Genomic DNA, 14,485 nt, shown 5'->3' with positions numbered 1-14,485 from the left:
CACACATTGAACGACGGGAAATCCCACAAAAACCTAAGAAAAGACTTTGTTCGTGTGAGGGTGGTCACGTACTGGATGGGGTTGCCACGGACAGGTTGTGGCTTCTCCATCCCTGTAGGTATGCAGAGCTTGACAGGACTTGGCCCTGAGCATCCTCCAAAGGCTGACCGTGCTTTGAGCAGGGGCGGTTGGACGAGGCGATCTCCAGAGGTCCCTTCCAACCTCAGGGATCCTGCGATGCTGTCATGGGCAAAAGACGGGTGCTGCACAGCTGCCCCTCAGAGGGAAGAACTGGTTGGGAACATTGGAATCAAGGGCAGGCGTGGTTGTCACACCTGCGAAACAGTGGAGTTCACGACCTGACGGCAGGGAGGAAAGCGAGTAGCAGAGTACGGCCCCTGGCCTTCAGGCACGCTGACTTTGGCCTAGTCAGGCAGCTGGTAGGTCGGATGCCGCGGAGGCAGCTGTGAAGCACAAAAGAGCTCCGAAAAGCTGGCAGCGCCTTGGGCGCCTCATGGTCCAAGCGCAAGAATGGTCCAGCCCAGTGCACAGGGAAACAAACAGATGTCTCAGCAGACTAGCTTTGGCTAAGTGGGGTACTCAAGGCAGAGCACCAGCGTCAAAAGGCAGCATCCTGGAGTTGTAAGGAGGGACGAGCTGCAAAGGAGGAGTTTGGAAATAATTCCTAGGCACGTTGGGATGCTGTTAGGAAAGTCAAAGCTCAGCGTGCCTTGAGTCTTGCGAGGGGCACGAAGAGCAACAGGCAGCAAGCATCAAGAGCAAGATCGACCCCTGCAAGAGTAGCCGAAGAGTGACGGAGGAAGAAGCGGGCCCACTGCTGACTGGGGCGGCTGATTTCCTCCGGGTGGACAGAGAGCAGTCTGGGGGCAGTCCATGCCTTCTCTCTCTCACTCTTTACGTGCAAGTTCTCCCGGGCCGATGTGCCCTCTGAAAGAGTTGAAGGAAGGAGGCGGGGCCCTCCCAGCAGTGGGTGGGCTTCAAATCAAGGACTGCCTGAGAAAAGTCAACCCATACAAGCCAGGTGACGTGCTCCAGGGCAGCAGTGCTGTAAGGGGAGACGTAGAGCAGCTGGAGGACTGGGCCACAGGAGCCTCATGGCATTCAAGAAGGTCAGATGGCAAGTCCTGCACCGGGAAGGGAAGAACCTCTTGCTTAAGGACGGACGGGGGACTGAACTGTGCTACGATCTTAGAGCCCTTGACCCTCCTCTGGGCAGATCTGCCGGCGGGGGCAGGGTCAGCCTTGGGGAGAGGCATGGAGGGTGGACGGACAGGCCTCATCTTCCTGGCCAAAGAGACTGGGCTGTGGTGAGGAGCTCTCCGGAACGCTCCATGGAGGGAAAGAAAGGGTTGCCGAAAACACGTCCCCAGCGGCTGGGACTCATCCCTGGGTCCCAGGCAATATGTCCTCTCATGGCATTAGTGCTTCAGCATGCCGCCTTTCCCATGCCCCACAGGCCTCCTCAGCTTGCAGCACAACCCAGCACCGCTGGAGATGTAGGGAAACTTCCCCCAGTTCCCCAACGAGCGAGGGCTGGCAGGACCCCGCAGTGCTACGCGCCTGGGGATGCTCAGGGAGGGGATGTGCTCAGAAGGGCCCTGGGTGCAAAACCAGCTCTCAGACTACATCAAGGAGGTGATGCACTTCCCTGCCCTGCAGACACGGAGGCAGCTGGGGCGCGCCCCAGGAGGGCAAGGGAATGCCTTCAGTAGCCAAGCTTCCTGGGATAGACTCTCCCTACCCATGGCGAGTCACGCTCTAATTTTGGGTTGGCCATGTGTCAGCCTCTTGGCGTGAGGCCAAGCCAGGAGCGCGTGCTGTCTGCGGGCCGTGTCCCATGCAGGGCTGAACTCCCCTGCAGCCAGGGCGGTTCCATCCCTGCCCCGGGAAAACCATGTCCGAGCGCTGGGCTTGTACCCAAGTACGCAGCGCCAGGGAGACCCAAGGGCCATACCCCTCAGCATGACCTTCTTGCCAGCGCTCCCACAGCTCGGGGGTGGTCGCAGGATGGTCAGTGTGTTTTGGAAAAGTGGCCAGGCCTTTGTGTCTCCTGCAGGTCAGGGTCCAAAGCCTGCGACCAAAGTGCATGGTGGAGAGTGGGAGGAACGAGGCGCTGTCCTGAGCCCCAACACACCCCTTTGGTAGTGAGGATGGACCCGACTCCACAGGGCTTGTTGAGGAATCGGGTGGCGCGGGAGGGCAAAGTTTTCCTTCCGCAAGCCTGCTGACGGCACTGGTGGGGGACCCCCAGAGGCTGCCACGAGAGGGGACGACTTTGCCAAACAAACTGTCAAATGTCTCCCCAGAAGGAGAAGCTTTCCTTGGGTGAAGGCACTTGAAAACAGTAGGGCAGCCCACCTGCCAATCGGGTCAATGACCAGTGACTGCTGGAGCAAGCGTGGAGGCAGTAAGGGTGGGAGAAGGATGCAGCATGTCCTCGGTCACGGGAGCCTTTGGGCACCCAGAGGAGGACTGCATGGGCAGGAGGATATGCGCACATGCAAGGAGGGTTGTAAACAAGCTCACCAGGTTTCCCCAGACCGGTGTCCCCTGCCGGCATGGACCCTCCAGCACTCAGGGGCGCGTCTTCTGCCTGTACTGATGTGTTCCTGCCCAGGAGATCCTTGGGCCTCTCAACCTGGTACTTGACAGGAGCCTCCGTGGCCTCATGGGCGTGTCAGAAATGAGGAAGCGAAATGGCAGCGTTGACGGAAAGCAAAATACCACCTGTGCCATCAGGTAGGATATTTTGCTTTGGAGGTGAATCTGTTGGAAAATTACTGCCCGCGTGCAGTGACTGTGGGCCTGGGGCGGTGCAGGAGCAGTATAAAAGTGGGCCCTTCTCCTCACTCTCTCATCCGCTCCTGTCGCCTGCATCTCCTTGGGAACAAGGTGAGTCTGGAGCCCTTCCTCCTCCTCGTCATCCTCCTCCTCCTCTGTCATTTCTCAGCACATACCTGCCTCTTTGTCCCGTGCTGGGTCTTAGAGCTGCTTGCCATGGGAGAGGGAAGGGGGCAAAAGGTGTGGCATGGAGAGTGGCTGGGTCTTGCCTGGGGTGTCTATTGAGCTATGGGCTAGGCAGGGACCTCCTTGGGCTTAGTCGCTGCTGGCAGGGCTCTTTTAAGATGAGGGGAAGGGGAAACCCGTGGACATCTCTACAGCGCCTCTGGCTCTCGCCTCCAGTGTGTGATTTGGCTCCCTTGTGGTGGGGTGACAGGCTGCTCCTCACCCCTTTCCCTGCTCTGCTTCCCCCTGCCCTCTCTCCCAGGTGCACCTCCGGACCCAAGACATGTCCTGCTACAACCAGTGCCTGCCCTGCCAGCCCTGCGGCCCGACCCCGCTGGCCAACAGCTGCAATGAGCCCTGTGTCAGGCAGTGCCAGGACTCCACCGTCGTCATCCAGCCCTCCCCCGTGGTGGTGACCCTGCCCGGCCCCATCCTCAGCTCCTTCCCACAGAACACCGCCGTGGGCTCCTCCACCTCCGCTGCCGTTGGCAGCATCCTCAGCTCTGAGGGAGTGCCCATCTCCTCCGGGGGCTTTGGCCTCTCCGGCTTTGGCAGCCGCTACTGCGGCAGGACATGCCTCCCCTGCTAAAGCTGCTGGCGATGGCCCTAGGCAAGGCCACCAGGGACCCAGGAGATGGTACCCGCACTGGGGACGGAGCATCGGCTTGTTGCTTGCAGAGAGGCGGAGCAACCCCAGCACCCCTTGCAAAAGGACGGGGCCAGCCTCAGCTCTGAGAAAGCACAGCCCTTGCCTGCCTTTCCCCTCTTCCGCTCTCTCCTTTCCCTCCTGTCTCCTTGTTCTCTTGTGCTCCCCTGGGCTGTGAGCACCACAAAGGCAGCCTAGAGAAGAGCTGTTGGTCCTTCTCCCTCTGTGGGGCAGGCACATGGACACCTGGAAGGATCTCCACCACAGCCATGGGGTGCAGAGTTTTATATGCCCCTGGTGCTCTGTGTACTGGGACCTCCACCCAGACCGACCCCGTCTCCCTCTTTTGACTCATTAAAGTTCTGCTGCATCCCAGCCCATGCCTTCGTCTCATCCTTTCCTCTCCACATGCTGTCTCAAGATGCCCAGGGAGAGAGATGTTGCTCGGGGGTGGTTCTGGGAGGGGCTTGTTGGGGATGCTTGTGCCGTGATTATCAACACAGGCTTGCACTGAAGACGCTTAGTCAGGCTCAGGTTGACCCTCTGCTTTCTGAACTTCCCTGCCTATCTGGGGCTGGATAGGATGACCCGATGCAGTCTAGTGACCACAGCTACTCCAAAGATGATTTTAGGGCTCCCACCAAAGCATTCTCTTCTCCACGCTCAGCAAGCCCTGCACCCTCAGCCTCTCCTCCCCAGCCAAGTGCTCAAGCCCTCTCACCATCCTGGCCACCCTCCGCTGAACTCACGCCACTTGCTCAAGGTCTTCCTTGCATTGCAGCCCAAAACTCAACACAGCTTTCTACACGCCGTCAGGTGAGCGCTGAGCAGAGTGGGCTTGTCGCTCCCATCGATCTCCTGGCTATGCTGCTGCTCATATAGCCCAGGTTGTTGGTGACAGTCCTTGGTGTCCGGGAACAGTGCTGGGAGTCGCACCCGTTTTGATGGCGTTACTACAAGAGCACCTTCCCCTGGCCCCGCTTTTGGGCTGCTACTTGCCAGGGGTAGAAGCACGTGTGGAGAGACAGGGCCGCTTGCTACCAAGTTTAGCTGCCGATCAGGGCTCTGGGTGGACATGTATCATCTTGCCCAGCTGTGTCCTGCAGCAGTTCAGCAGCTCCCCTTTCTCAGCTGCAAGTCTTTCTGCAGCCTTTGCTGCTGGTCACCGCGCCGCTTTGGAGAGCTCCCAGACAGCCCTTCCAGATGCTCAGCCCACACCCGCTGCCTCTCCTCCTGCCCTGAGTCTCTCCCTGCCTCCCTGTCTCCAGAAACTTTCCCAGGAAGCCCTGGGCACAGACAGCAAAGGAGCAGGGCAAGCAGGACATGCGCTGCCTATGGGCCTGTGTGGTCTGTTGACCTCAACCAGCACTAAGCACTCACCAGCCGTTTTCTCCGTCTGCTGTCCGAGTGGGATGGGGCAAGAATTGGAAGAGAAAGACTCCAAAAAAACCTTGGGGTCAAGATCAGGACAGTTTAAGTGGGGAAGGGAAAAAAGAGAAAAAACCCAAATGATGCAAAGGCAATCACCCACCACCTAGCACCAGCAGACTGATGCCCAGCCAGTCTCCGAAGAACAGCTACTTTGGAAAGACTGCCCACAGTTTCATTGCTGAGCATGATGTTATATGGCATGGAGTAGCCCTTTGGTCAATTCAGGTCAGCTGTCCTGGCTGTGTCCCCTCTCGGCTGCTTGCCCACCCCCAGCCTTCACTGCAGGGGTGCAGACTAGGAAAGAGGGATGGCCTTGAAGCTGTGCAAGCACTGCAGTGTTATCTGCACTGGTGTACCCTTACATTTAAAACACAGCACCACAGGGGCTGCTATGAAGAAAATTACCTCCATCCCAGCCAGCGCCAGTACGGCCTGGTTCCCCCATTCCCTCTCCTGTTGTCCTCTGGGGCCATTTTTGTACTCGAGCCTCCTCCCCCGGAACAGCGGCAGCCAGGCCAAGAGGAATTGCCGCCCCTCCTCTCGCCTCCCTTCTTCTCCCCTCTTGTCCGCTTCCCAGGAGCCTGTGGGGCTGCTGCCCTCCCAGGGCCTTCCACAGCCCAGGCTCCTCAGCTGAGGTCAAGCAGTGTCCATGTGCCCCTTCCGCAGCACGTGCACCGAGGCCAAGAGGACACGTCTGGGCAGAGGCTCAGCAAAGCCGGGCCTGATGGCCAGGGGCGCTGGTGGAGTCCTGGATGCCTTCCTCACCTGCAACTGACAGTGCCCCAAGGGCACTTTGGCTGCATCCAAGGAGTTATAGTCAACAGCTCAATCTCCAAGTGGAAACCAGCAACGAGTGGGGTCCTTCAGGGGTCCGTACTGGGACCCATACTATTTCATACCTTCATCAGTGACATAGATAGCGGGACTGAGCGCACCCTCAGCAAGTTTGTGCGTGACACCAAGCTGAGGGGTGCAACTGTTACGCTTGAGGGGAGCCATGCAATCCAGAGCGAACTTGACAGGCGTGAGGAATGGTCTCATGAAAGTGAAACTCAGGAACTTCAACAAGGCCAAGTGCAAGGGCCTGCACCTGCGTTGGGGCAATCCCCTGTATCAACTACATCAACACAGACTGGAGGATGAATGGTTGCGAGCAGCCCCGCAGAGAAGGACTGCGGGGTACTGGAGGCTGAAGAATTGGACATGAGCCAGCAATGGGCGCTTGCAGCCCAGAAAGCCACTCGTGGCCTGGGCTGCACAAAAAGAAGTGTGGCCAGCAGGTTGAGGGAGGTGATTCTCTGCTTCTAGTCCGCTCTCGTTAGACCCCACCTGGAGCAATGCACCCAGCCTGGGATCCCCAGTACAAAAAAGGCAGGGACCTCTTAGAGCAGCTCCAGAGATGGACTGCAAAAATGGTAAGGGGGCTATATCACCCCTCTTATGAAGAAAGGCTGAGGGAGTTGGGGCTGCTCAGCCTGGAGGCTGAGCCTGAGAAGGCTATGGGGAGACCTTACTGCAGCCTCTCCAGATATAAAGGGGACTCGCAAGAAAGTCGGAGAGGGACTTTTTATCAAGGCCTGTAGCGATAGGACAAGGAGCAACAGTTTTAAACTGAAATAGGGTAGACGTAGATTGGACAAAAGGAAGAAATTTATTATGATGAGGGTGGTGAGACACTGGAAAAGGTTGCCCAGAGAATGATGGGACGCCCCATCGTTGGAAGGGTTCAAAGTCGGGTTCAACGGAACTTTGAGTAACGTGATCTAGTGACAGATGTCCCTGCCCATGGCAGCGGGGTTTGACTGGATGATCTTTCAAGGTCTCTTCCAACCACAACCATTCTCTGATTCTATGGTAAGATGGTTCTACGATAAGGCAGCCCACTGCACTGTGTCCCTCCCTTTGAGAATGCTAGGGTTAGGAGGGGTTCTCCTGGCCTCTCCTGGGAAGCTAGTGCGTATGTCTTGTCAAAACCACGTTCCCTCCTGACTACTTGCATCGCAGTGTTGAGTTTACTGAGGAAAACCAAAAGGTGTGCACAACAAAGTCGACGGTAGACACTGAACTATGTTGGGTAATTCTATCCAGGCCCAAAGAGGCAGACAAATTTAGAAACTAGAGCATCAGCTGATGCATGAGCAAGCATACTCAATGCAAGCCTCTGTTGACAAGCAGTGCAAAACCATCCCCAACAACCCCCTCCCAGAACCACTCCTGAGCAACAGCTCTCCGCCTGGCCATCTTGGGAGAGCATCTGCAGGGGAAGGATGACACAGAGGCAGGGGCTGTGATGCAGAAGAACTTTAATGAGTCAAAAGAGGGAAACGAGGTCGATCCAAACGGAGGCCTCAGTGCAGGGAGGAGCTTTAGCAGGGGAGGCACGTCCTGCCGCAGTAGCGGCTGCCAAAGCCGGAGAGGCCAAAGCCCCCAGAGGAGATGGGCACTCCCTCAGAGCTGAGGATGCTGCCAACGGCAGCGGAGGTGGAGGATCCCACGGCGGTGCTCTGTGGGAAGGAGCTGAGGATGGGGCCGGGCAGGGTCACCACCACGGAGGAGGGCTGGATGACGACGGTGGAGTCCTGGCACTGCCTGACGCAGGGCTCATTGCAGCTGTTGGCCAGCGGGGTCGGGCCGCAGGGCTGGCAGGGCAGGCACTGGTTGTAGCAGGACATGTCTTGGGTCCGGAGGAACAACTGGGAGAGAGGGCAGGGGGAAGCAGTGCAGGGGAGAGGGGTGAGGAGCAGCCTGTCACCCCACCACAAGGGAGCCAAATCACACACTGGTGGCGAGAGCCAGAGGCGCTGTAGAGATGTCCACGGGTTTCCCCTTCCCCTCATCCCAAAAGAGCCCTGCCAGCAGCGACTAAGCGCAGGGAGGTCCCCGCCTAGCCCATAGCTCAATAGACACCCCAGCCAAGACCCAACCACTCTCCATGCCACACCTTCTGCCCCCTTCTCTCTCCCATGGCAAGCAGCTCTAAGACCCAGCACGGGACAAAGAGGCAGGTATGTGCTGAGAAATGACAGAGGAGGAGGAGGAAGACGAGGAGGAGGAAGGGCTCCAGACTCACCTTGTTCCCAAGGAGATGCAGGCGACAGGAGCGGATGAGAGAGAGAGGAGAAGGGCCCACTTTTATACTGCTCCTGCACTGCCCCAGGCCCACAGTCACTGCACGCGGGCAGTAATTTTCCAACAGATTCACCTCCAAAGCAAAATATCCTACCTAATGGCACAGGTGGTATTTTGCTTTCCGTCAACGCTGCCATTTCGCTTCCTCATTTCTGACACGCCCACGAGGCCACGGAGGCTCCTGTCAAGTACCAGGTTGAGAGGCCCAAGGATCTCCTGGGCAGGAACACATCAGTACAGGCAGAAGACGTGCCCCCGAGTGCTGGAGGGGTCCATGCCAACAGGGGACACCGGTCTGGGGAAACCTGGTGCGCTTGTTTACAACCCTCCTTGCATGTGCGCATATCCTCCTGCCCATGCAGTCCTCCTCTGGGTGCCCAAAGGCTCCCGTGACCGAGGACATGCCGCATCCTTCTCCCACCCTGACTGCCTCCATGCTCGCTCCAGCAGTCACTGGTCATTGACCCGATTGGCAGGTGGGCTGCCCTACTGTTTTCAAGTGCCTTCACCCAAGGAAAGCTTCTCCTTCTGGGGAGACATTTGACAGTTTGTTTGGCAAAGTCGTCCCCTCTCGTGGCAGCCTCTGGGGGTCCCCCACCAGTGCCGTCAGCAGGCTTGCGGAAGGAAAGCTTTGCCCTCCCGCGCCACCCGATTCCTCAACAAGCCCTGTGGAGTCGGGTCCGTCCTCACTACCAAAGGGGTGTGTTGGGGCTCAGGACAGCGCCTCGTTCCTCCCACTCTCCACCATGCTCTTTGGTCGCAGGCTTTGGACCCTGACCTGCAGGAGACACAAAGGCCGGGCCACTTTTCCAAAACACACTGACCATCCTGCAACCACCCCCGAGCTGTGGGAGCGCTGGCAAGAAGGTCATGCTGAGGGGTATGGCCCTTGGGTCTCCCTGGCGCTGCGTACTTGGGTACAAGCCCAGCGCTCGGACATGGTTTTCCCGGGGCAGGGATGGAACTGCCCTGGCTGCAGGGGAGTTCAGCCCTGCATGGGACACGGCCCGCAGACAGCACGCGCTCCTGGCTTGGCCTCACGCCAAGAGGCTGACACATGGCCAACCCAAAATTAGAGCGTGACTCGCCATGGGTAGGGAGAGTCTATCCCAGGAAGCTTGGCTACTGAAGGCATTCCCTTGCCCTCCTGGGGCGCGCCCCAGCTGCCTCCGTGTCTGCAGGGCAGGGAAGTGCATCACCTCCTTGATGTAGTCTGAGAGCTGGTTTTGCACCCAGGGCCCTTCTGAGCACATCCCCTCCCTGAGCATCCCCAGGCGCGTAGCACGGCGGGGTCCTGCCAGCCCTCGCTCGTTGGGGAACCGGGGGAAGTTTCCCTACATCTCCAGCGGTGCTGGGTTGTGCTGCAAGCTGAGGAGACCTGTGGGGCATGGGAAAGGCGGCATGCTGAAGCACTAATGCCATGAGAGGACATATTGCCTGGGACCCAGGGATGAGCCCCAGCCGCTGGGGACGTGTTTTCGGCAACCCTTTCTTTCCCTCCATGGAGCGTTCCGGAGAGCTCCTCACCACAGCCCAGTCTCTTTGGCCAGGAAGATGAGGCCTGTCCGTCCACCCTCCATGCCTCTCCCCAAGGCTGACCCTGCCCCCGCCGGCAGATCTGCCCAGAGGAGGGTCAAGGGCTCTAAGATCGTAGCACAGTTCAGTCCCCCGTTCGTCCTTAAGCAAGAGGTTCTTCCCTTCCCGGTGCAGGACTTGCCATCTGACCTTCTTGAATGCCATGAGGCTCCTGTGGCCCAGTCCTCCAGCTGCTCTACGTCTCCCCTTGCAGCACTGCTGCCCTGGAGCACGTCACCTGGCTTGTATGGGTTGACTTTTCTCAGGCAGTCCTTGATTTGAAGCCCACCCACTGCTGGGAGGGCCCCGCCTCCTTCCTTCAACTCTTTCAGAGGGCACATCGGCCCGGGAGAACTTGCACGTAAAGAGTGAGAGAGAGAAGGCATGGACTGCCCCCAGACTGCTCTCTGTCACTCGGAGGAAATAAGCCGCCCCAGTCAGCAGTGGGCCCGCTTCTTCCTCCGTCACTCTTCGGCTACTCTTGCAGGGGTCGATCTTGCTCTTGATGCTTGCTGCCTGTTGCTCTTCGTGCCCCTCGCAAGACTCAAGGCACGCTGAGCTTTGACTTTCCTAACAGCATCCCAACATGCCTAGGAATTATTTCCAAACTCCTCCTTTGCAGCTCGTCCCTCCTTACAACTCCAGGATGCTGCCTTTTGACGCTGGTGCTCTGCCTTGAGTACCCCACTTAGCCAAAGCTGGTCTGCTGAGACATCTGTTTGTTTCCCTGTGCACTGGGCTGGACCATTCTTGCGCTTGGACCATGAGGCGCCTAAGGCGCTGCCAGCTTTTCGGAGCTCTTTTGTGCTTCACAGCTGCCTCCGCGGCATCCGACCTACCAGCTGCCTGACTAGGCCAAAGTCAGCGTGCCTGAAGGCCAGGGGCCGTACTCTGCTACTCGCTTTCCTCCCTGCCGTCAGGTCGTGAACTCCACTGTTTCGCAGGTGTGACAACCACGCCTGCCCTTGATTCCAATGTTCCCAACCAGTTCTTCCCTCTGAGGGGCAGCTGTGCAGCACCCGTCTTTTGCCCATGACAGCATCGCAGGATCCCTGAGGTTGGAAGGGACCTCTGGAGATCGCCTCGTCCAACCGCCCCTGCTCAAAGCACGGTCAGCCTTTGGAGGATGCTCAGGGCCAAGTCCTGTCAAGCTCTGCATACCTACAGGGATGGAGAAGCCACAACCTGTCCGTGGCAACCCCATCCAGTACGTGACCACCCTCACACGAACAAAGTCTTTTCTTAGGTTTTTGTGGGATTTCCCGTCGTTCAATGTGTGCCTATCACCTCTTGCCCCTTCACCGCATAGGACTCAGGACAGTCTGACTCTATGTTCTTGACTCTCTCCCAGCAGCTCTTTTACGCATTGCTAAGAGGCGTGCCGCGGGGCCTTCGCTCCTCCAGGGTGAACAACCCCACCTCTCACAGCCCCTCCTGCCTCAGGGGCTCCAGTCGCTTCGTGGGCTCCGTGACGCTTTGCGGGACTCGCGCCAGTACGGCCGTGTGTTTTGGGGTTGTGTGGCAGGGTTTTGGTAGCGGGGGAGGGGCTGCAGGGTCGGCTCCCGTGAGAAGCTCCTAGAAGATTCCCCGGCTCCAAGGTGGACCCGCCTCTGACCAAGGCCGACCCAATCAGTGATGGCGGTAGCGCCTCTGGGATAACACACTTAAGAAGGGGAACCTACAGTGGGGGAGGAGATTGGAATGTGAGAGAAACCCCTGTGCAGATACCGAGGTCAGTGAAGAAGGAGGTGCGCCCTGCGGCCCGTGGTGAGACGGCAGGCTGTCCCCCTGCAGCCCGTGGAGGTGAGCGGGGAAGCAGATGCCCACTTGCAGCCCGTGGAGGACCCCACGCCGGAGCAGTCGGATGCCCCCGAAGATGGCCGTGACGCCATGGGAAAGCCCGCGCTGCAGCAGTCTGTGACTGAAGATCGGTCCGCGGAAAGGACCCATGGCCGAGAAGTTCGTGAAGGACTGCAGCCCGTGGAAGGACTCACGCTGGAGAAGTTTGGGAAGCACTCTCTCCCGTGGGAGGGACCCCACGCTGGAGCAGGGGAAGAGTGCGAGGAGTCCTCCCCCCGCGGAGGAAGGACCGGCAGAGACAAATGTGTGGCGAACTGACTGCAACGCCCATTCCCCGTCCCCCTGCGCCGCTGGGGGAGGACGTAGAGAAAACCGGGAGTGGAGCTGAGCCGGGAAGGAGGGAGGGGTGGGGGGGAGATGTTCTAAGGTTTGGGTTTACTTCTCAGTACCCTTGTTTTGGTTTGATTTGTAGTAAATTCAATTGATTTTGTTTCTTCCCCAAGTTGAGCCTGTCTTTTGCCCGTGACCATAAGCGGCGAGTGATCCCTCCCTCTCCTTGTCTCGACCCACGAGCTTTTCTTTATATTTTCTCCTCATCCCACCGGGGCCGCGGCAGGCGAGGAGCAAGCGAGCGGCTTCGTGGTGCTTTGATACCGGCTGAGCTTAAACCACGACACCGTGCATCTCTCATACTGGGAGCCACGAACTCGACACTCTTTGCGGCAGTTGTGGTCTCGGCACTGTCGAGCAGAGGAGAGGGATCACCCTCCATGACCTGATGGCAAACCCCTTCCTCATGCAGCCCAGGATGCTTTCAAATGCCATTTCCGCAAGGGTGCAGGCCTGCCTCATGGTGTCCACCGGGACCCACATCCTCCCCGGCAAAGCTGTTTGGCAGCCCATCGGCCCCAGGCTGTAGCAGTGCAGGAGGTTCTTCCTCCCCCACTGCAGGACTTTGCCTAAAGGGGGTTAAACGTTATTGGCCCCAGGCTGGGCCCCTGCAGTGCACCAGGAGTGAGCGTCTGCCAGCTGGACTTGGTGCTGCTCATCACAACCCTTGGAGACCAGCAGCCATGCCAGATTGCAATGCCCTGCACTGCCCTCTTCCCCAGCCTGTGTTTCGTTAGCTGGTCTGTCAGGATCGTGCCCTGGTTTTGGCTGGAATAAAGTTAATTTTCTTCCTGGCAGCTGGTATAGTGCTGTGGTTTGCATTTAGGATGAGAATAATGTTGATAACGCACTGATGTCTCAGTCGTTGCTAAGCAGCGCCTATACTAAGTATGCTGCTGACCTACCTAGAAGAAGACTTTCTTGTTGCCCTCCACGTGCTTTGCCTGATTCAACGCCAGGTGGGCTTTGATTTTGCTAGCACCAGCCCCGCATACGCAGACAGCCTGGCAAATGTGCTCCCCAGAGCAAAGGGCATCGAGAGGAAGACAGCTGAAACCTTTGGCACGGCCTGGCTGCCTGGAGATGCCACAGCTAGTGACCGCTGGAGCGAGCTGAGAGAGAGGGAGGAGAGAGAAGCACGTGGCACGTCCTTGAAAAGAGCAGCCTTTGGGTGCTCTGCTGACGTGTGCAGCGGCAGGCAGAGCTGGGCCTCTTCCTGCCAAGGGAGTTGCAAACAGTCACGCTTCACTGCCCCAAGCCAACATCCCCTGCCTGCACAGGACCATGGGAGCCATCTTCTGCCCAAACCGACGCAGCCCTGCCCGGGATATCCTTGGGAGTCTCATGAGGGCACATGAAAGGAGCCTGCATGGCAGACCAAGCAAGTCAGAAATGAGGAAATGAAATGGCAGCGTTGACGGAAACAAAAACACCACCTGTGCCATTAGGTAGGATATTTTGCTGTGGAGGTGAGTCTGTTGGGAAATTACTGCCTGCGTGCAGTGACTGTGGGCCTGGGGCGGTGCAGGAGCGGTATAAAAGTGGGCCCTTCTCCTCACTCTCTCATCCACTCCTCTCGCCTCCATCTCCTTGGGAACAAGGTGAGTACAAAGGCCTAACTCCTACTCCGCATCCTCCTCCAGGATTTCTCAGCACACACCCTATCTTATGCTGGGTCGTGGGGCTACTTAATCGTGGGAGAGGGAAGGGGGCTGAAAGTGTGGCATGGTGAGAGGCTGGGGCTTGGCTGAGGTGAGCTATGGGCTCTTGCCTCCAGCTCGTGGCTTGTCTCCCTCATGGGGGAGGGTGACAGGCTGCTCCTCAGCCAACCCTCGTGGTCTGCTCCCCCCTGCCCTCTCTCCCAGGTGCACCTCCGGACCCAAGACATGTCCTGCTACAACCAGTGCCTGCCCTGCCAGCCCTGCGGCCCGACCCCGCTGGCCAACAGCTGCAATGAGCCCTGTGTCAGGCAGTGCCAGGACTCCACCGTCGTCATCCAGCCCTCCCCCGTGGTGGTGACCCTGCCCGGCCCCATCCTCAGCTCCTTCCCACAGAACACCGCCGTGGGCTCCTCCACCTCCGCTGCTGTTGGCAGCATCCTCAGCTCTGAGGGAGTGCCCATCTCCTCCGGGGGCTTTGGCCTCTCTGGCTTTGGCAGCCGCTACTGCGGCAGGAGGTGCCTCCCCTGCTAAAGCTCCTCCCTGCACTGAGGCCTCCGTTTGGATCGACCTCGTTTCCCTCTTTTGACTCATTAAAGTTCTTCTGCATCACAGCCCCTGCCTCTGTGTCATCCTTCCCCTGCAGATGCTCTCCCAAGATGGCCAGGCGGAGAGCTGTTGCTCAGGAGTGGTTCTGGGAGGGGGTTGTTGGGGATGGTTTTGCACTGCTTGTCAACAGAGGCTTGCATTGAGTATGCTTGCTCATGCATCAGCTGATGCTCTAGTTTCTAAATTTGTCTGCCTCTTTGGGCCTGGATAGAATTACCCA

General features: G+C 58.4%; 3 protein-coding genes across 3 annotated transcripts; 2 read left to right on the top strand and 1 right to left on the bottom strand.

Annotated features, from left to right (window-relative positions):
• Positions 1-245: 245 nt before the first annotated feature.
• LOC128141244 (uncharacterized) lies at positions 246-3,616 on the top strand. The gene is made up of 3 exons (XM_052785840.1): positions 246-440; positions 2,761-2,913; positions 3,290-3,616. Exons 1-3 carry the CDS (start codon positions 246-248, stop codon positions 3,614-3,616), a joined length of 675 nt encoding a protein of 224 aa, XP_052641800.1.
• Positions 3,617-7,470: 3,854 nt separating this feature from the next.
• LOC128141270 (feather keratin 1-like) lies at positions 7,471-7,791 on the bottom strand. The gene has a single exon (XM_052785867.1). The coding sequence runs from the start codon at positions 7,774-7,776 to the stop codon at positions 7,471-7,473; it is 306 nt and encodes a 101-aa protein (XP_052641827.1). The 5' UTR covers positions 7,777-7,791.
• A 5,514-nt stretch (positions 7,792-13,305) lies between these two features.
• On the top strand, positions 13,306-14,249 carry LOC128141269 (feather keratin 1-like). Its single transcript, XM_052785866.1, has 2 exons — positions 13,306-13,446; positions 13,864-14,249. The coding sequence occupies exon 2, from the start codon at positions 13,885-13,887 to the stop codon at positions 14,188-14,190; it is 306 nt and encodes a 101-aa protein (XP_052641826.1). The 5' UTR covers positions 13,306-13,446; positions 13,864-13,884; the 3' UTR covers positions 14,191-14,249.
• Positions 14,250-14,485: the final 236 nt, after the last annotated feature.

The sequence above is a fragment of the Harpia harpyja genome, chromosome 4, assembly GCF_026419915.1.
Source record: "Harpia harpyja isolate bHarHar1 chromosome 4, bHarHar1 primary haplotype, whole genome shotgun sequence".
NCBI classification, from domain to species: Eukaryota; Metazoa; Chordata; class Aves; order Accipitriformes; family Accipitridae; genus Harpia; species Harpia harpyja.
Note: the sequence above shows the minus strand (reverse complement) of the source record. Positions and strands in the feature narration are given on the sequence as shown.